The sequence below is a fragment of the Perissodus microlepis genome, chromosome 9 (assembly GCF_051167445.1).
Source record: "Perissodus microlepis isolate ML-2025 ecotype Zambia chromosome 9, ASM5116744v1, whole genome shotgun sequence".
Taxonomy (NCBI): domain Eukaryota; kingdom Metazoa; phylum Chordata; class Actinopteri; order Cichliformes; family Cichlidae; genus Perissodus; species Perissodus microlepis.
This window is the reverse complement of record NC_140469.1, coordinates 4212321-4235287: the sequence shown is the minus strand read 5'-3', so window position 1 is coordinate 4235287 and position 22967 is coordinate 4212321. Positions and strand designations below refer to the sequence as shown.

The window sequence follows — 22967 nt, the reverse complement described above, 5'->3', positions numbered from 1 at the left end:
AATGTTGGGAAATTTTCTCTATTATAGTAGGGTCTTTACCTTTCAATATAAAGCATTTTGAGGCAACTGCTGTTGTGATTTGGCGCTATATAAATAAATGAAATTAAATGAAAACAATTCAACAGATCACATTCAGAAGACAGGCAAAAAGATTTTACTTTTGCATCAAAAACACTGATTCTTTTTCAGCTGGTTTCCTTTATCTCAATTGCCGTTGCTGTTTCTAGAAAGAAATACATGCAAAGAAATCTGCACCTCCACTGTATTTTGTAGGAAGTAGAGTACTCAAATCTAAAATGAAAAATACAAAAGTACCCTTTTTTTATTTGCAAATGCTGAAATGCAGTGAGTACAATTAATGACCAGCATGTTTTGAACTGGCATAAAAGCTTAACATGGATTACATTCACACATTCAGAAAGATCGTGAAATATTTGGCACTGAAAAACAGAATGTGAGAGAAAACGTGAAACGGAAAGCACAGAGGGATTCAAACACAATATTTCATGTTCATTTGAAATTCTTCTCATTAGTGGAATGAATACAGTTAATGGCAGATTTCACCATAGGTGGATGGACGATAATTCCAAGGCTAAAAAGTTAAGCTAGTGTATACCTTAAATCTGTATTCCTTCTAATGGACATCAGGTCCTCAGATTGCAAAGGGAAGCCAGATCATAAACATGATCATTCTGATCACTTGATAGATATCCTCAGCCAACATTTCCTTTAACACTAATAATTGTTAATTTCAAGTCTTATAACATGGTGTTAATTTTGTACATTATGGTCCCTAATACTGTAAAAAGCATGATAAATCAGGGGGTGATTTTGGGCTGGCATGCATGATTGCAGTGTCTCTCAGTTTCATAGTTAGATCTCCTTTGCAGGTCATATCATTTTTCCAAAGATGAAGATGGCTACAGAAAAAAAATTGATGCTTCAGAACAAGACATTGGTAAACAACAGGCAACATGATGGATATACTGACAATGGCTTAACCGGTTTCCATAGCTTAGGCACGAATAAAAACAAATGTATCGAAATGTATGACAACATCTAAATAAGCTGTTAATGTATTTTTTATATGCACCATAATATTACGCTAGATTATAATAATTAAATAGGAAGGTTTGAAAGTAACAGAACATGTGTATCTGAACTCTCCTAACAATGTTTCTGAAATACCTAAAAGCTCTTTTCACACAAAAGTAGAATCATCCTAATTCAGTTTTTTTCCTTTGGTATATAGCAAATCCTTTTTTCCTAAAAGATAACATTACAGTAATTTTTTTTGTACTTTTTTGTACTGTCAATTTGCGCATTTTTGCAATCTTTATCAATTGTAACATGTCAAGTTCCTATAAGTAACAAATCATAAATACAGAGACTCTGACAGTTAACAAGCCCAAATGACACATTGTAGCCAGAAACACTCTTCATATATTTAACTGCAATACAGGTTTTTAACAAAAAAAGGAGCACAAAAGGCACATGCAGTGAATCTGGCTGCTAAATAAGTGTTGATTTTCCATCCTCTTATTTCTTCTTCACTTGTTTTTGGCAGCCAGTGGTTTGCGGCTGATTTTCTTACTCTTATCGTTGTTCTTTTTGGGTGGTTCTGGGTTGGCCTGCATGTGTCTGCCATAAAGACTGGGGAGAGGAAAAGAGGAGGGAAGACACATTAAATATCAACGTACATGTTTATGATTACATACAAAAAACTGCACAAATGTTTTTCAGAAAAGATCATGTAAAAGTCAACCAAAAAATGTGAATTTTACTGGCCCCGGACAGTGCTCTGTTACACATAACGAGTCAGAATAAATTACAGGTACAAGGACATTTTTTATGCATTACTAGGATTTGTGAATGAACTTCCATTAAAAAGTAGCCTTGTCTTCCTAAAAATACAATTAGAGATAATTTGACTAAGCTGAGCAATAACTCAAAGACATCTGTACTGTGAAAGCTCTGTGAAAATGACTTCTCAAAATGCTACATGGTGTAAAACAAGTCTCCAGACACAGGTGGATGTTTACTTATAAAAAAGGGGAAATGATGAAACAAACTAAAATAGATGTACGGCCATTACACCCTTTTTAGCAAGGCCAAAAACAAGCTATGAGTGGATCAGTGGAAATATCCAGTGATATGGTGAACTGAATTAATTATAACTAATTCACATGAGATACGAGTACTCTCTCTGCTAAGAACCCTAATAACCTGTGTGTTTTAAAGTCTTTGCTTACAAACATCAGAGGGGTATGCACAAAAGAAAAGGTATGAAAACTCGTACTGATATACTGCCTTTCTACTGAATTTGAGCTCTCAAAGCACTTTCTACTACAAGTCTCATTCACCCAATCATACAAACATTCAGGTGGTGCATTTATCTGTACCTTTTAAGCATTTTTATCTAACATTCAAACATACTCTTACAGATGGATCGGGGCAACTCAGGGTTCAGTATCTTGCCTAAGGATACTTTGATACATAGAGAGGAGGGGCCAGGGGTCAAACAACAAATCATCTGAGTGGTAGATCTGAACCACACCCAGCCCGACAATTTAAGTGTAACACGAAAATCAAGAAAATCATCAACAGTGAGCACACAGTTGTTGTGTTCAGTATTGATTGTCCATATTATTACAGTATACCTTTTAGTGTAAGTTACACACACCACCACTTACACGCTCCTCTCACCCCACTGCCACCTTTGCCGTCCCATGGGTCTCATCTTTGCACAGAAGCAAGAGAGCTCATCGGACTGGAAAAGAGTTCTCTGCTCCTCACTGCAGGATGTTTCCACAGATAAACGTGTTGTTTTTCTCTCTTCTAGGCTTAAAATTTTAAATAGTATTCAAAATATAATAATAATGGATTGCATTTATAGAGGCTGCCATATCGCTGCCAACACCAGTAGGGGGTAGGGTAAAGTGTCTAGCCCAAGGACACAACAACCAGGACAGAGAGAGCAGGGGAATCGAACCGGCAACCTTCCGGTTACAGATGAGCTTGGCTCTGTGGCAACCATGGTTATATTTTATTGTACATAACAGTACAAGTAGGAAAAGGAATCCAGGGTTGAAATTCTGCCTTCAACAGCAGAGATAATCATGTGCACACAGGCCAGCAATGGCTATAAAGCTACAGCCAAACAAAAATGTTGTAATTATTCAATTATCTGTGTTTAGACATTGTTTCAGGTAAGAGTATAAACTGTTCATTGCCTCATTCCTTCTGAAATGAGACAAGGAATTCACCCTTTATCCTCTTCTATGATTAGACAATGCTTAGATTAGGGAACCATGTACAATTGAATCGGGTATGGGGCATGGAAATTGGGGTGAAGGGTGTACATAATGAGTATATCCCTTTGTGGAAAAACGAATTATGCAAAGGATTTCTTAAAAATGCATTAGTATTCCAACTAGTAACTGTCCTATTCTAAACATCAATTATTTCTATTTTCCTTTATCTGGTGTCAGTTGTTTTATTCTAGCTGTAGCTGTTACGAAGCCTCAGTAAATTTCTCCCTTTTCCAGCCAACTGGTATCTAATGCTCTTCTACTTGTATCTCCTGACCCAAGGCAACCTTGCACACATGTGCATTTCAACACTGCCAAATAGATGAATAGCTTTAGTTAAGAGGACCTGGAGTGACTTATGGGATGTAATGGAATTTCTAGATGCAGCAGGAAACAGGTCCAGGTCAAAGTGCCACCAAAGTCACAGTGTGTCTGTTCTCTCTGCGATTGATATCAAGACAACAGTTTCTTTCCTTAGCTGTTGTTATTTTGGATAAACGATTAAAGCGATGTACAGTGTAGTGCACATAAATCCGGTTTCTTTTAAACTGTTTTGTATCTCTAAATTGAATTAGTACATTTAGTACAAAATATATTTTAACAATAATGTGTTTCCAAAAGTGATCAATTTCTATCATGCATGGATATACCAGAAAAAGCGTAATAAAACAATAATGTGTTACAAATATGGTCTAGCTTTTTATGGCCAAATGCCATTTTTAGACAGCGGAAACATAAATTGTGTATCTATAAGAGCTTGTCTCACTATCAGATCGCATTTCCCAACAGTTTCTGCAATAGCCATTATTTACACTGTCCTTTGTTGGCATCGGCAAAGGGAGATGTCACCGTCACCTGAGGTTTATATAAAAACTTCCAAACTGCTGAGATTTTAATGAGGTCACAGAGGAGCGTAATATCCACACACTTCTTTTGTCTTTAGTAACACACCTTTGAAGTCTGAATAGAATTGAATGAACGGTTGTAGTGATAGGCTAGACAGATGTCAGACAGACATACAGAGATCCCTTCATTTGTTAGTTTGGTTTGAATGAGATGAGTCTATGCAACTGTCAGGCTTTTCTCTTGGGTGGTTTGTGGACAGGGTGACTGTAGGCATTCAAACTTCATAAACTGGAGGGTCAATGCTGAAGTGTTTGCTTGCATACACTGAGATGCGGTTATGAAAGCAGATGACCTGAACATTTAAAAGGAGCCACCCATGATTTCCTTCTATACGTATAAATGCAAGTCATTTTAAATACAAATCCCTGAATACTAATTAAAAACTCACACCACAAGAAATTACCTAGAATAATCATAGTTAAATAACAGACATTTGTAATCCTCTTTTAGCCAAAGTTCTCTGTGAATGATTTAAGATCAAGCTTAATGGGCTAGGCACCGCTATCCACTGTTTTTGTCCGTTAATCATCCCAGGGACCATGTCAATAGACATTAAGGGCCCACCCATGGTCTTCTGTAATATGGCCTCACCATAAGTCCTGATACAAACCTTATAAATTAACCACAAAGTTAATGTTTCTAAAATCAGATTACATAGAAATGGAGCATGGGGGAATACCTGCACGCAAGAATGTAACAAGACTGGGACTAGGAAATCATCAAAGCTAAATTTCACCATTTTTATTTGGTTATTAGATAACATTCAGAATTTCAGCTAAATTAAGGCTGGTATTGTGCCAACAAGCAATTTATTGTGGTCTACCAAGCAACACAGAGTTCTTGTGGCAAGACTTAATTTGAAGAACAGGAATGGTGTGTTTGAAGGTGTTTCCAGGTCATGCTGGGAGCAATTTTCTATCATTGTATTGATATCGCTATATTGCTGTCATCGGTCAGAAGTCTTATAGCCTAAACAGAACTTGGTGCTTCTCACCCAGCATTGATAGCTGAGGTAAACAGTGAGTAAACAGCTTTCTACGGATAGGGGAAAAACTCCAGGAGGATCCAAACGGTAATGGAAACCTGGTGGCTGCAGCCATTGTAGCCTCGGCTAGGGCGCAGATTATTTTGCCCACATCTGACCCCTCTGATCTTCCAATTTGCTCAGCTGTCTTTCAACAGTTTGAGTCGGTTACTCTTGCTCAGCTACAGGAGGTGGTGGATCATTTAAAGCCTGTAGGCTCACCTTATGATCCTATCCCTCCCCTTTTTCTGAAAGAAGTTTTTTCTACCATAGGTCCAACCATTTTAACCATTTTAAATAGCAGCCTTACTTCAGGTATGGTTCCAAAGAATTTCAAAGATGCAATTGTGCAACCACTTCTTAAGAAACCTGGGCTAGATACAAACGCTGTTGAGAACTTTAGACCAATATCTAAGCTGCCCTTTTTATCCAAAGTCTTGGAAAAAATTGTATATGACTAATTGATCTCATACTTGAATGCAAAAAATGTTCAGGAGATTTTTCAATCTGGTTTTAAAGCAATGCATAGCACTGAATCAGCACTTTTAAGAATTTTTAATGATATATTTTTATCATGTGATTCTGGTGAAAGTGTCATTCTTATTTTACTCGATTTAACTGCTGCATTTGACACTGTAGACCATGAAATTTTAATCTCACGTTTGGAGCAGTGTGTCGGTATAACAGGTGTGGCTCTGAAATGGTTCAGGTCTTACTTAACAAACCGAACCTTTTCAGTTCGCTTAGGAAACTGTGAGTCCTCCCGTGCTCCGTTGTCTCATGGAGTACCACAGGGTTCCATTCTGGGCCCTATCCTGTTTTCACTTTATTTACTTCCATTGGACTCAATTCTTAGAAAGCACAGACTCTCTTTTCATTGTTATGCAGATGACTGCCAGATTTATGTTCCTCTTAAAAAGAAAGATGGGTCGTCTGTAAATCGTTTACAAACATGTCTGGAGGACGTCAAGTCGTGGTTGGCGCTAAACTTTCTTTGCTTTAATGATTCTAAAACTGAAGTAATGGTGTTCAGACCTGCCTCCACTGCTGTTCCGTGTGTTGATTTGCAATCCCTGAAATCATTCTGTAAACCAGAGATTGTTAATCTGGGTTTTAAAATGGATCCTGAGCTTAAGCTTGAAAGCCAGATCGGGTTGGTTGTAAGGTCTAGTTTCTTTCATCTGAGGCAACTGGCCAAAATTAAGCACTTTCTTACGAGACAGCAATTTGAAACAGTAATCCACGCTTTTGTAACCGTTCGGCTGGATTACTGTAATTCTCTTTATTTTGGGGTGAGTCGATCTTCTGTTTTTCGACTGCAGTTAGTCCAGAATGCTGCTGCACGCCTTTTAACTGGCACTCGTAGATACGAGCATATCACCCCAGTTTTATATTCACTTCATTGGCTGCTCGTGCATTTTAGGATCCATTTTAAGCTGCTTTTATTTGTTTTTAAATGTTTGTCCAATGCTGCCCCTGTGTACCTCTCTGAGCTTCTTCATCCATACATACCTTCCCGGTCCCTCAGGTCGGCAGACCAGCTCCTCCTGAGCGTGCCCAGGACTAATCGTAAGCTCAGAGGGGATCGGGCGTTTACTGTGGCAGCACCAAAATTGTGGAATGAGTTGCCTTTACATGTTAGACAGGCACCTTCCTTATCTGTTTTTAAATCACGTCTTAAAACATATTTATTTACCTTGGCTTTTAGCACAGCAGGACTTGTTGATGTCTCTTAATATGTTTCTTATTAATTATATTATTTTTAATTTTAAGATATTTTATATGCAATTTAAACTGTTTCCTCTCTGTTTTATATTTGTAGCACTTTGGTCAACATTGTTGGATGTAAAGTGCGTTATAAATAAAGATGCTATGCTATGCTATGCTATTGTGGGGCACAGTGGTACAATGTTGATTACACTGTTTTTCCTCTCACTAGGCTGCAATCTACTGATCCAGTGGTGAAGTGATCTAGTGGTGAACCCTTTAAAGTTGAACTTAAAAGGGTTCAACTTTAAATTTGGTCAGGCTGAACTACAGACCTCAGCCATGCTAAATTGTGTAGCTTTTGTTGTAGTGCACCACAGCAAATTTTAAAAATTCAAATCATAAAATTTTAAATTAGGTGTCACACATACATTTTCTAATTGACACCCATGTGAAAGGGTACATAAAGCCCTGAACCCTGGGGTGCAAGGGCCCCATCATTATTATAATTATTATTATTATTATATTTTTTAAGAACAGATTGCTAGAACAGATAGCTTTTATTTATGGCCCTAAAAAGACAATGCACGTAGAAAACTAAAATACATACTTCAAAACATCGCTTTCAAAACAAGACACTGAAGACACTAGAAAAGCTTAAGCATGTTACTGAATTTCTACAGCTAATGCTGCACAAGCACACGCACACACACCCTAAGAATGTGCGTATACAAATCCACAATAGTGAAAACTGTCAGTCTATGATTGAAGTGTCTCGTTTTCTTCACCCTGCCTCCATCCCATGTCAAACCTCTCATCTGGGAATTAAATATGCCAACCCCCTCCCATGCTGCCCATCAAAGAAACTGTAGCCCTGGGCAGAGAGACACACAGGCCAGAACAGAGAGGAGTGGGACAGACGGAGATACACCCAGTGGAGGAATAGCAGTAGGCAACTCTTTTTCATTTTAACATCAGTGTTTGCTTTCCATGGGCATTTTGCCTTAACTCATGCAAAACCCATTTACGTTTGGAAACAGTACAACAGCAACTCTCTAGCTAGATGTAGTATTACAAAACCAGCTGGGTTTTAGCCATGTGCAGCAACAGCTCAAAAGGAGTGAGTTGCTCACTAATTGGAAGGTCAGTATATGTACCCTTAAGTATCTCAGACGCACACAGTTGTGAGTGCGAGTATTTTTGATCAATAAAGTGCGGCGTAAGGCTAAAGAGAAACCTATTTAACATTTCCCTACTTTAAAAAGCCTGTCTGTTTGGAGAAACCACATAACCATTTAGGGTCTGCAGGGATACATATCAGACAGAGAGACAAGTTGAGACAAAGTAGGATCCTTGTGCTTTGCAGAGCTTCTTGCCCACTAGAGCCATCCCAGAGGAGATAATGGGGCAGGGGCAGGTGCCAGGAACCTCCTGGGAGTGTCTGGAATCAGCCAGGCATAGGGGCAGTTGACAGTTTTTACCATGTAAACAGAGCTCTAGGGATGGTACTGTCTCACTATTGGTCCTCAGTTTTGTCCAGGCTGAATTATGTCAACATCAACAGGATGGATTACTGTTAAACATGGTCCACTCATGTTAATTTCAGGATGAATTCTAATCCCTCTATGATCCTTTAATAATTGTAATCTAGTCTGTAAACACAGCTATATATTGTGTATACTCTCTGGATTATGACCAAATATGAGGCGTGATCTCAAAGTTTCATGACTCTTCATTTATATGGCAAAAAAACAAAAAACAAATATATGTTGTGACCAACAGCTCAAAAGGTCAAGGTCATCAAGTCAAAAGCATGGGGATTAAAGCAATAACAATTTTGTTGCTTTAACAGAATTCATGGAATTGTGGACATAGTTCTAACTTTCAGTGGAAACGAGGTGAACTATGGTATAATACTTAGTGCTGCTGCATCACAGAAAGAAGGTTCTGGATGTAAATCTCTGATCTGTGTTTCCACTGTGTACCCTGGCTTCCTTCCATAGTTCGATAGCATGCTTTGCTTAACTACTGATTCTAAACTGGTGATAGGTGTTGATGCAGGTTACAGTTAGGGCTGGGCGATATGGCCTAAAATTCATATCGCGATATAATTTGAAGCATGTGCGGTAACAATATATATCACGATATATTCTTTTCTTCTGTATAACATATTTTCCACACTATAAGGCACACTTAAAATCCTTTAATTTTCTCAAAAATCGAGAGTGTGCCTTATGTATGAATTCTGGTTGTGCTTACTGACCTTGAACCGATTTTGGCGTGCAGAAATCTGTTAAAAAATGTTTTAGTACAACTTTGCTAAGCCACACTGCTTGATGGATTGTCAGAGCATTACGGCTGCCGTAGTGAGGAGCTTCGCGGAGTAATCTGGGTCCAAAACTCCGTCCCTTCAGGTCCCAAAGTCAAACGAATACTAAGAGTTAAAAACGGTCTAAATTCTTTCATCTTTAATAAAATCATCAGCGTTGCTGCTTTACCAGGTGTAACAATTAAGTTTAACATCCAGGCATCCATGAAAACAGAAGTTATTAAATTTAACGGAGTTAGAAGTTAACAGGAAGTTAGCTCGCTGGTTTACACCTAAACATTTTGTACCATGTTCTGACTGAGAGATTTTTGAAACTAATTAAAACGTACAGCTCTGCTACCACTTCCAACATAAATGAAGACAGAAAACTAAACAGCAGTGGCGTTTGTAGGGTTACTGAAGTTGGACTACCTGGTATATAATGTTGTGCTACGTGATTGCTAGCGACACAGCTATGTTAGCATAACATTAGCACAGTGAAGCTGGAGGATGAACGCCAACTTTTTTTCCACTCAATAAAAGTTAACGTGAGGGATTCTGGTGGTTAGGGACAAATGCAATCGCATAGCAGGATGCTATACACGGGCCAAACTTCAGTCAGGAGAACAACTGAGATTATTCATCCACAATACGAGGTTAGTTATTAATATACTGCAACAACATGGGAATAGAACAGCTGCGAGAGAATTCAACATTAATGAATCAATGTTACAGAAGTCGAGGAAGCGCAGTTTTTGGCTTTCCCCATATTTCAAAAGTGCTTCATCTCTTTGCTATGACTGTCGCCCGCCATAATTTGCAGATGATAATGGTTTTAGCCACTGCGATGCTTTCGACCAAAACAGGCGCAGCTTGATGACATCATCAACATGCGCTATTGCGATAGAGCGATATAGTCAAAATCTCTATCGTTGGCTAAATTTATATAGTTTCTATCGTATATTGTTTATATCGCCCACCCCTAGTTACAGATACTACTTAGGAGCACAGAATAAAAGTATACCAAAATACCTCGGGTTTACACTGGCAATGTGAAATCAATTGGACATCATTAAAAAAGAAGAAGTTTTATAGTAACATCAACAAAATTTCCTTGTTAACCACTCTAATTGCTACTTTGTCTGTCCATCAATCCTCTTAACCACTTGTTCGATGTGGGCGGCTTTAGGCTATCCAAGCTCTTAGTTGGAGAAAGGTATGGTACACTTTGACGTGGTTGTTGACAGAGTTTATCGTTATGTCCAAAAAGGAAACTGAGGTACAAGGGCTACTATTTTAAAATAGGGTAGTAATTCAGGCAATTCTTTAGCTGCCCATCTGCATCTGATGGTACCCCCACCCCCCCACCCAAAGGGGGTGGGGGTACCATCATCTTACCCAGTCTGACTGGGTAAGGGGCTAGGTGCAGCCTGGACAGGTTGCCGGTCCATCAAATACACTTTCATTTCACTCGTCACTGGGACGAATATCTTGGTTGTCTTTTGTAATGTTCTTTTGTAAGGCTCTTTGAGTAATTGATTTGCCCATACCCTCAACATAGGACGACCTCTAACTGGTGTGGAAAGGTGCTGTTAATAGGCCTCCTTTGCTCTTAAGCATTGCAATAATGTTAATATGTCAGGAGATCAGAAGAAATATTTCATAACAATTAAGAAAAAACGTGAATATTCTTGTGTTATCTTAAATAGATGTCTCTTCTAAACTGATTTTAAGTTTTGTGCTTTTATGTCTTAATGTAAAAAAAGGTGTGTATCTATTTCATAAAATTAAATTGTATAATGTTTTAAAAAGATCTAAATCCTTTACAAAGATGATTACAATTTTGTCAGTATGTGAAAAAAGAAAGTGGAAACAGCTATTGTAATGAACACAATAGAGCTGCTTGAAGGAGCTCAGGACTGTGGTAACTGATTGAATATGCTCCTTTCAACAAAAGTGATTATTCATTAAGTCAATATGTGGACAGCCAATGCAGCACACTTGGTGTTGTCAAAACAAGCAGTATTCGCATAATTATGGGTACCAAGCATTGATGGATGAGAGGCTCATGGATAAAACGGAAGAGGGGGAGCGGGAGTAGAGAGAAATGATCAGTATGTCATAAAGGAAAAATTAAATGAGTGTTAAGACAGAATAATGATGCAGCCTTATTGATGCTAGGATCCAGTTTTCATTAATGCTTTTTAATTTTAATTTTAAGTCACACCTACGTTAAGTTAAATAGAAGTTGTGTGAGCGGCTGTAGTGACAATACTGCCAATGAGATACCACCTAGGGCTGGGCGATATGGCCTAAAATTCATGTCGCGATATAATTTGAAGCATGTGCGGTAACGATATATGTCGCGTTATATTCTTTTCTTCTGTATAATGTATTTTCCACACTATAAGGCACACTTAAAATCCTTTAATTTTCTCAAAAATCGAGAGTGTGCCTTATGTATGAATTCTGGTTGTGCTTACTGACCTCGAACCGATTTTGGCTGCAGAAATCTGTTAAAAAATGTTTTAGTACAACTTTGCTAAGCCGCACTGCTTGATGGATTGTCAGAGCATTACGGCTGCCGTAGTGAGGAGCTTCGCGGAGTAATCTGGGTCCAAAACTCCGTCCCTTCAGGTCCCAAAGTCAAACGAACACTGAGAGTTAAAAACGGTCTAAATTCTTTCATCTTTAATAGAATCATCAGCGTTGCTGCTTTACCAGGTGTAACAATTAAGTTTAACATCCAGGCATCCATGAAAACAGAAGTTATTAAATTTAACGGAGTTAAAGTTAACAGGAAGTTAGCTCGCTAGTTTACACCTAAACATTTTGTACCATGTTCTGACTGAGAGATTTTTGAAACTAATTAAAACATACAGCCCTGCTACCACTTCCAACATAAATGAAGACAGAAAACTAAACAGCAGTGGCGTTTGTAGGGTTACTGAAGTTGGACTACCTGGTATATAATGTTGTGCTATGTGATTGCTAGCAACACAGCTATGTTAGCATAACATTAGCACAGTGACGCTGGAGGATGAACGCCAACGTTTTTCCACTCGATAAACGTTAACGTGAGGGATTCTGGATGTTAGGGACAAATGCAATCGCATAGCAGGATGCTATACACGGGCCAAACTTCAGTCAGGAGAACAACTGAGATCATTCATCCACAATACGAGGTTAGTTATTAATATACTGCAACATAGAGCAGCTGCGAGAGAATTCAACATTAATGAATCAATGTTATGGAAGTGGAGGAAGCGCAGTTTTTGGCTTTCCCCATATTTCAAAAGTGCTTCATCTCTTTGCTATGACTCTCAGCATAATTTCCAGATGATAATTGTTGTAGCCACTGCGATGCTTTCGACCAAAACAGGCGCGGCTTGATGACATCATCAACATGCGCTATCGCGATAGAGCGGTATAGTTAAAATCTCTATTGTTGGCCAAATTTATATAGTTTCTATCGTATATCGTTTTTATCGCCACCCCTAATACCACCTCAAATAAAAATGTGCATTGCTCCAAATATGCTGTCATATATGGCGCTACTGGCACACCCACCTTGACAGTATTAAATGCAATTAATTAAAGCTAATTACTTTAATAATGCTTCCCTCTGATGCATATCTGAAAAGCATTATCCATGCCATTAAATAAAATACAATTTCAAATGGAAATCACTTTACTGTATTGTTTTGAATCATGCAAAATAATAACAAAAAAAGTCCATCGCATGTCTTGAGGTTGTCAGCATCAAGCATGCTGCTACTGCTGAATATCCTGTAGCAGCCAGAAAATGATCTAAAATCTACATATATAAACAAAACCAAAAACGACAGAAAACAGCCACAAAGACTGATCTGCGTTTTCTGCAACTGGAATAAAAACTTACTATTAAGGCACACCAATTAGCATGATAATACAAAAATGTGTAGGATTTATTAATGAGGATTTAACCTATAGGAAAAAAAAAACTATATAAAGGTAATCTGTGCTTGTTCTAAAATGAAGAGTGTTTAAATGGTCTATATTTTTATTAACAATACTTGACAATCAGAAACCAAATATCTAACTACACCAACCAAAATTAACATGCTAGATAATCTGTTCCGATTATCTTTTTTGATATGCAGTTTGCCTTTGCTAAATATAGCAACACTTTTTTATTTATTTATTTTTACTACATTTTATGCTATGCAGAGTGTAGTACAAACTCAGAACAGCTTTAATTTTTACTGTCACTATCACAGATACTAAATAACATCTCCACCACGTGGAGGTTGCAGAACCTTCTTCAGTTCTACCTCCATTTCCATGTGGACCTGCAGGGGCCATGACTTCTCTACATGTCTAAGGATCACACAGACTAGCAGACATCTGAAGTGACAATCACACTGAGGGGAACTGCAGTCCTCACAAAATGGTGAGATCACAGTTAAAATTCTCCAGATAGTGTAGCATACATGCTGTGGTGTGTGTATGATACCTGAAACACAGCAGACAATAGCAACTAGTACAAGTCATTTGCTAATTTGCATTTGACAATGCTGCTGTTCATCCTGTGTGGAGTGATGCAATATTTGTTTTATTACAAAAAAACGGTCAAAATTAATTCTGCATTCTGCATGTGTAATTTAATTTTGTGCATTTATTCCCTGTCATCACAGTTCTTTCAGATCATGTTTTAGTGTGGGATGAAGGCCATGGGCGTAATCTCTTTTATGTTTTGGCCCTTTTATTTTCTCTCTCCTGAACCTGGAAACTCCCAGGAAGCTCAAAGACAACTTTCACATTTTAACGGTTTTTAAAAGTAAATTCTCTCATATGCAGCCCAGCAGTAAATTAAGCATTTATTGCTGCAATCTTGATGGAAACAAGATAGCAGCGCATACAGATGTATGCAGCAGCACAGCGTCCCTAACTACTGTGCACCTAACGCGCTGATCACATACAGTCGTCGAACTAATAGACATCAGCCTGAACCCTGACTTGGGATTGGACTGACAGTATCCTACCCAACTGGGTGCTTTGTGGGTTATTGTCTGGAACAGCAAGCGATGCAGACGGCAGAGAGAGAGGAAACAAAAACAGGGATGCAGAGCTGGCTATCACTACCAGCTGCCTTGCAGCATAACTATGCAATGGTTTAAGTTCACCTGATCCATTCCTAAACCTATGTTGGTGAGGTTTAATACCTAATCTTCAAATCAGACAGAAAGACTGTCTCACAAATTCAAACTGGGACATGCCCCCAAAAAGTTGATTCTGTTCATCTGGACGTAGCATCTTCAGTCAGCTGATTGATTCTCAGCTGACTGCAAGTTTCGCCAACCTTATAGAGAAGACATTTGCACAATGACTGAAATGAACACCACTGGCAATCAATAGCCTGTGATGTGAGTTTCTTCATTAATTATTGAAGAAATGAGTGGCATAACATTTCTCCCACTGAAAATGCTACGTTCAGATGAAGGGAATCAACTTTTTGGGGGGATTTCCTTACCTGGATGATTGCGCATACATCAAAACAAACTGGGACATGGTTCCACAGGACAGGGGCATGACAGCTGAAGGCTCTGCCTCCCATTCAACTTTTATAAAGAAAACAAATTCACAAGTAAGACTGCAATCTGAGAGCAAAGTGCTCAACTAGTACAGTGGTCCCTCGCTATAACGCGGTTCACCTTTCGCGGCCTCGCTGTTTCGCTGATTTTTTGTGTGCAATTTTACATGTTTTTTGTTTTCTACAGCGCATTGTTTTCTGCGTCCTGATCGGCTGTAGACGATTATCAATCAACCTCGTGCTGCGGTCTTGTACAGTACAGAATGTGTTCAAGCTTGTCAAATTTACATAAATCTTCGATCGCTAGCAGTGTGACTCTGAAGTGCTGTACTGTATGTTTGTAAGTTTTCTCCCCAACAAATACAACAATGTCAATTAAACGTTTTTGCACCATCAAAGGCAACTGCGGGCGCCTTTGGTTTCAATCTATAATACTGGACTTATTTTTCTACGAAGGTTTGAACTTTGAAAGCGTTTAAACAAGAGAGAAAAATGTGAAAACATTCATGCCTGTCTGAGAAAAGTGTATAAAGTTTGTAGTTGGCTACTTTGCGGATTTCACCTATCGCAGGTTATTTTTAGAACGTAACAACGAGGGACCACTGTAGTTCAATTCCATTAAAAGGAATTTTGTCAGCAATTCTGTTCATAATTTTTATGGACAGAATTTCTAGGTGTAGCCAAGTGGCGGAAGGCTTCCACTTGGGTGGTCTGAGAATCTCATCTCTGCTTTTCGCAGATGATGTGGCTCTGTTGGCTTCATCAGGTGACGGCCTACAGCTCGCACTGGAGGCATTCGCAGCTGAGTGTAAAGTGGTGGGAATGAGAATCAGCACCTCCAAATCTGAGGCCATGGTCCTCAGCCGGAAAAGGGTGGAGTGCCACTCCAGATCAGGGATGAGTTCCTGCCCCAAGTGGAGGAGTTTAAGTATCTCGCGGTCTTGTTCACGAGTGACGGGAGAGGGAAGCGCGAGATTGACAGATGGAATGGTGCTGTGGCTGCAGCGATGTGGATCCTGTACCGGTCCATCGTGGTAAAGAGAGAGCTGAGCGTAAAAGCAAAACTCTCAGTTTACTGGTTGGTCCATGTCCCTACCTTCACCTATTGTAATGAGCTTTGGGTAGTAGCAAAAGAATGAGATCGTGGATACAAGTGGCGGAAATTAGCTTTCTCCGAAGGTTGGCTGACCTCTCCCTTGGAGACAGGGTGAGGATTTTGGCCATCCGGGAGGTGCTCAGAGTAGAGCTGCTGATCCTCCACAATGAAAGAAGCCAGCTGAGGTCATCTGACAAGGATGCCCCCTGGGTGAGGTGTTTCTTGCATGTCCAACGGCACGGGGGCAGACCCAGCACACACTGGAGAGATTATATCTCTCCGCTGGCCTACGAACTCCTTGGTGTTCCTCTGGAAAGGCTAGAGGAGATGGCTGGGAAGAGGGGATTTCTTGGCTTCTCTGCTTATGCTGCTGGTCCCGCAACCCGGATCAGGATAAATAAATAATAATAATGTAAATAATGTATACTTTATTGATCTCTGTGGGGAAATCCCTCTCTGCATTTAACCCATTCACTCAGTGAAGCAGTGGGCAGCCACTGGGCGCCTGGGGAGCAGTATGTAGGAACGGTACCTTGCTCAGGGGTACCTGAGGGTAGCCGTTCAGTGGATTCAAACCCCTGACCTTCCAATCATGGGGCCACCACGCTACCTACTGAGCTATCCCTGCCATAAGCGAAGAAAATGGATGGATTCATTCTTTCAATTTTATGCGACACTGTGCAAACTATAATGTCTTGGGGACAGTGTTTGCACAATGGATACACATGTTGTGTCCCATGCCCCTACATTCATTTGCTTGTCGTTTTAGATTGTTACCCCTATATCATTCTTATTACTATGCCATCTGATATTTGCAGAGTTACAAGAACTTCTTCCCGTTGTTTTTTTTTTTTAATATTAAAATCTATGACATGTAAATACAAGCGGCAGACATGTAGTCTCAGCTCCCACCTATTCCTTTCCTATCTCTCTTGCTCTTGTGCTGAGCAGGCTGGAACCAGATATTAAACCAGTTGTACAGGCACATGACCAATGCAAGCAATCAAGAGCAAAACAGTTCTAGCTAGAGGTCAAGATAAAGATTTCCTATTTATTTTAAGTGTGTGTATTTCTGTGTGTGTGCATGTGTGTGTTTTCATGTATAGCTCCAGTGATGAACTGTTAGGGCCAATTAAAATCAGAAGAAAAGAGGCGAATGGATTCAGTTTCCTGATGATGTCTTTATAGAGTTCTGCTATTCCACACGGCTTAATTAATCACAGCAAAGTTCTGTATGTGTGTCTGCGTGTGCAAAGAGAATAAAAGTTGGTATTTGATTTTTTTTTTCGTACGTGTGTGTGTGTGTGTTAAAAAGTTAAAAATATCTATGTGAATATATGCGTGTATGATAAATGTGCATGAAGGCCAAAGGCCATTGATCTGATGGAGGCGTTCCTCTTGCAGCCTCCTCATCTTCAACAGAGTTGCCGAGCAATTACGTAGTATCATTTACAGTCAAGTAATGTTTGTAGAAAGGAGGAGCTGCAGTGAAAATAAGAAAAGGGAAATGCAGAGAGGGACTAAAGGCAGAGGAAAGGAGTAGAAAGTTCCTAACTAAGATTCATGAGAAACAACTAAGGTTTTTAGCCAATGGTGGAAAAGTTCTTTGCCTTTATCATTAGTTACATTTCCTGCTGACCCACCAGTCTTCTGACAGATATGTAGTGCATGTGAGTACTACTTTAGTAACTATAAATTAAATAAGTAACAAATCTTTTACCTTTGTTACACAATCATAGTGGATATCTTATGCTACCCTTTTACACTCATCAGTTTTTAACCAGATTGGGCATTTCTACTAAATTCCTCACATTTACAAAATGTGGAATTTACAAAATTAGGAATGAAATGAAATAGAACTACATACAAATGTGCATCTATTCATATTTATGCATTTTGCAGGTTAATTTGGATATTTGAATACAAATTTTTCTAAAATGAAAAATATATATGAGCTCACCCCTTCACTCTTAGCAGCATTTATTACAAATATGTCTGTTTTCTTTAATCCGGCAAACTTAGAAACTTGTTCAGCAACTTCTTTTTCCATGAAAAAGTGTTTGGTGACAGTACTGATTTTACATTCACCTATACTACTTCTGCTACAGACATACTGTGACTACTCTGTAAGCGTTCTGTTCTACAGAAAGCAATGGGTATAACCTTTATTTCTGCTGCTTTTAAATTTCTTTCACTTTGAAGTTTTGAAGCTCTGACTGATTTCAGGACTTGTTGCAAAGTGGCATCCTACCACATTAGAGTTCAAATATTTGCATCAAAATAAAACTGCTCATCTTTATTCACCCAAATTCAGTGGCTCTCTTAGAAAAAAATTCAAAAATGTACCAAAACTTAACACAAAAATGAAATCAACATTGTACTACTTTACTCTGTGCTACAATTATGTAAAACAATCTTTACATATATATATTTAAAATTAATCTGTTTAACGTAACAACGAGGGACCAGTGTTTATTCAAAGAGCTCAAGTCCAGAAGTGCAATTTTTGGCACCTTAGGTAAAATTGATTGTGCTAGGCGATAACATATCTTTTGTTGAATATGTTTACCATTTTCCTGAAGCCATTCGATACACATCTTCGGCCAGATGGAATATGACTGCATTGGTCATTTCAATATGCCTTTGGGAGCTTGATGGATAAGCAGACATAGGCGGCTGTACAGGGTGACTTTTATGGATCAACCGGTTTCCAGAACGAATATGAGACAAAGGACTGAAAACATCCGTTTAGACTGTTGTGGTTAAATGCATCTATTGAGGGATGAAATAACAGCCTAAGAAAGCATAGAATGAGGTCTGTTTGGACACGGTAACAACCCTAATGGGAATTTAATTTGTTACTAATGATACTAAAGCTTAGGTCCCAATTTCTGCTAAGCCAGCTACTACATGTGGAGTAGGACAAACGCATCTGACACAGAAGAAGAGAATACATCTAAACAGGTATACATATACAGTTGTGGTCAAAAGTCATAAAAGAACCAAACTTCATGAATGTTTTTGTTACAAAGAAGCGTCTTTTCCAATCACTCTATCAGAGAAAAATCAGAGTTGTAGAAATAACGAGACACTCAAGAGAGCCATATTATATTCTTTACAAGTGTATGTAAACTTTTGACCACAACTGTACTTTATTTAAATTAATCTATGTATAGTCTGCATTTTTAAAAATATTTCAGAGATTCAACTTTCAAGAAAACATTATTTTTGAGAATGACAGAAAGATATTCTGAAAAATATTTAAAATGATTTTTCCCACCACAGCAATAAGATGATAACAGCCAGATATTCTTTCTATTTTCATTAGACAGAAACTGGGGGTGTGGACAGATGTGTGTGTATGTGTGCGTGTGTGTGTGTGTGTGTGTATGTGTGAGTGTGTTGACACGATTTGAAGAGGAAGGACATTTAGTCAGGTGTAAATAAAGCTGTGAAGAAATTAACACCTGTCAAAAGAAAGGCTGCTGCTAGATGTAAGTGTGTGCATGTGTGTCCTTCTCTTTCCCTGTTGTGCTGTTTTACAGTAATACATATTTCCTATTTACTTATTTTCACAGTCTATTCATATTGTGTCTTTCACAGTTTGGGACAGCAAACTGAAAACCAGCCATGAGTGGAGTTAAGCTTGTCCAGATGCTGAGACCAGCGTAGACCTTGTTCATCACATAAGGAGTAACTGAAGACTTAAATGAAAATAAACAGTTATCCACAATGTGGTATTTTTTCAAAGTTTAGTCACTTAGCCTCTGAATGTGGATACTGGATCAGCATGTTGTATGAAATGAGCTAAATGTTCAGCATTTTTTATTATAGTTTAATCCCCAATAAATCTATTTTCATACATTTTTCTCTGTTTTTGTTATCAGACCAATGGAAGGATTACTTAACAATCACGCTCATAAAATCCTTATGTTAACACAATGACCTCTGACATAAACACCACTTACCAAAACTAACATAAGTTATGGCTTAAGCAGAATTTATTGTCACTGTACAAAGTATGTGGTCACTCTTGCTTTGCTGTATATCCGCCAGCCAACCACACATAAGATTGAAATTATAACAAAAGACCATTAAAAACAACAAAAGGTTTCTACTGCAGCAACGGTCTGTGTTTTTTATACTGTAGTTTTCGATCTTTGAAGTTTTATCTTTTTTTTCCTCACAGTTTTCACATTTCTGGTGAACTCTGTCACCGTAACTCCCTTCCCTATTCCAGCTCACCAGTAAACCAATCAGCATTCGTCAAATGCATACTTTGTCTGCTTCCAGCAGCATGTGGTTAGAATGTTGAACGACTCACGACAATAATGACAATACATACTTTGTGTTTTTGCAATAAGGGGCTAATTGTATATTGCTTTTATTCATATACAAAAGCAAAGTGGTCTGTGAAAGAAATTCTGTTTCAAATCTTGAGGTGATAGCTGAACTCAAATGTAAGTAGTTCTTATGAATTTCTGTTTAACTGACGTCAAACTTACAGCAGAATGACTGTCAGTTATTTCACGGTCTTTAGGTAACGAAATCTCTTTGAAAAAAAGCAACTGACTGCAAGTTGTCAAAGAAATGATCCCTGTTAGTCAAGCAACCATTTCAAAGACAAAGATTTATAGCAAAAGGTTGCAAAAATGTTGACTGTACTGTGACCTCGAACCACTGTTTTCCTTAGTGTGGCTGTAGTGTTAGTGCAATATTTGCTGTATTAAAAGTGATCAAAAAATTATGAAAATGATCCAATAAAATTAAAAATCCTTACATTAATTAAATTTGTCTATTTCCCCCCCTCCTATTAAAGGTCATCATATTATGTATCTAAGAACCATTTTCAGTGAAGGTGGCTTTTTTAAAATCACTTTCTGCAAGTCCTATATATGTGCCAGTACTTGCAACTCTGTGATGCCAACTGGATCTGTTACAGAGTATCAAAAATGTGATTTTTCACTTGGGATAAATCACGAGAGGTGAAACATCTTCACAAACATAAAGCCGTCTAATCGACTTATTTTTTCACCTTGACTTCAATTGAAAGGGACGCAACTCAAGCCGAATTGTAAAAAGCTTTTGCGTTGGTCTGGATTAATTACAAGGCACAACTTGCACGCCTTATGCAAGGCTCCCGGTTCCTTGTTTAAGCTTTTTTTAAAGAAGAAATTGTTTTGTTGTGGATGAGCTTTTGGTTTGTCTGCAGGTGTACAGATGGGAGTGATTATGCATATGTTGCTTTTATGAATGCTGACTTCAGCAGTGACAGTGATTGATTGCATAGACAGAGTTGGAGTCGACTATATAGTGCAGGTAAATGCTCCATCATCCACCCTGACCGATACAAATAATCATGATGTGCAACTGTTTATCCTAAAATACAACCCGAGCGTTCTTGGCTGGCAGAGCTGAATTATAACGCCACACATTTTAGTTATAGTCCAGGAAAAATTGCAACAATGCAATCCACCACAAATGTTTTATGGTGGATATTTTAAAAAAACTGAAATGTATGAATATTTTGTTGCTGTATTGAACCGCAAGCTGTGCTCTGTTATTAATGCTTGAGATGTTTTTAAAAGTTGGCTTGATGGACATATCTTTTTTATAAGGCCCAATTTACACTGCAGACCTTCACAAACAATCAGACAATACCCTATGAGCAGTGTTGGGGAGTAACGGAATACATGTACCGCCGTTACGTATTTAAACGTACGTATTCCGTTACAGTTACCATTTAAAAAGGTGCTATTTAGAATACAGTTACTTTGTTGAAATAAATGGATTACACGGCGGTATTTTCCTGTTTCATATTGTCGCGGGTCAGGACTGTTTGGGTTGTGTTTGACAGCTATGTTCTGTTGTTCCAGGCGGCAGCGTTATGGTTGCCAATGCCGCGCTCTCTCTGCGACTGTGTGTTTCCTGGGTGAGAGAGCGCCGTTTTGTTGTTGTGCTAAGCTAATAGGCAGAATGCTACAGGCATAGCCCTAAAGAATGTAGCCTCATGGGCAGTGTAGTCCATGCTGCAGGGAGAATGGACTGCCATACCCGTTATGTGTCTGTGAGCGCGAGGAGGGAGAAAAAGGAGAGTGGAAAAGTACGAGTTGTCACCAAGCAGAAACGGGAGCTGGAAGCATGTAAATATAATAATAACCACTGCAGCCAAGAAGAGTGCCTGACGAGCCCAGTTGTAAGTAAGCTATTAAGACTCGACTGTACACTGTGTTTTTGTTTTCCTCCGAAACAATAAGTTCCATTGGAGCAGCCTTTCAACGCCTCTCTCTGTCTCTCGCTAGCAAACTTGACCCAGACAACAAAGTAAAGCTATTTTTCGGCTACGAGCCCGACATGGAACCCAATGTATTAGCCAGAGGACCTTAAGTAATAGTAATAAATCACATTCATGTAGTTGTAAACAGCATGATAATATATTAAGTAATCCAAAGTATTCAGAATACGTTACTCCCATTGAGTAACGTAACGGAATACGTTACAAAATACATTTTGGAGCATGTATTCTGTAATCTGTAGTGGAATACATTTTAAAAGTAACCTTCCCAACACTGCCTATGAGCAAGTGTTTGGCAATGGTGGGAAGGGAGAACTCCCTTTTAACAGGAAAAAACCTGGAGCAGGTTCATGGAGGGGCAACCGCATACCACAAATATTAAAGTAAATTCAGGTAGTAAGTGAAGAAAAGTCAAAATAGGATACATATGATCTTTCTAGTGCCTATCATGCTTTTGCAGTGTGTTTTCAGTTCACATAAAAAATTACTATAATCTAGACTAGAAGTACCCCTCCGTGAATCGCTACCTTGTTGTGGTGGAGGGGTTTGTGTGTCCCAGGGATCCCAGGGACTATGTTGTCTGGGGGGTTTTGCCCCCTGGTAGGTTCTCCCATGGCAAATATGTCCTGGGTGAGGGACCAGACAAAGAGCGATTCAGAAGACCTTTATGAGGAAAACATTGAGGGAACAGTTTACCCTGCCCGGGATAGGGTTACCGGGGCCCCACCCTGCAGCCAGGCCCGGGGAG

The 22967-nt window shown here is 38.8% G+C and overlaps 1 protein-coding gene across 1 annotated transcript in view; it reads right to left on the bottom strand.

Annotated features, from left to right (window-relative positions):
* Positions 1-297: 297 nt before the first annotated feature.
* Positions 298-22967, bottom strand: part of rsu1 (Ras suppressor protein 1) — a 43512-nt gene continuing 20842 nt past the window's right edge. Inside the window, exon 9 of the mRNA XM_084938770.1 lies at positions 298-1653. Coding sequence (XP_084794896.1) covers positions 1551-1653 — 103 coding nt within the window. The 3' untranslated portion in view covers positions 298-1550. The remainder of the gene's footprint in view (positions 1654-22967) is intronic.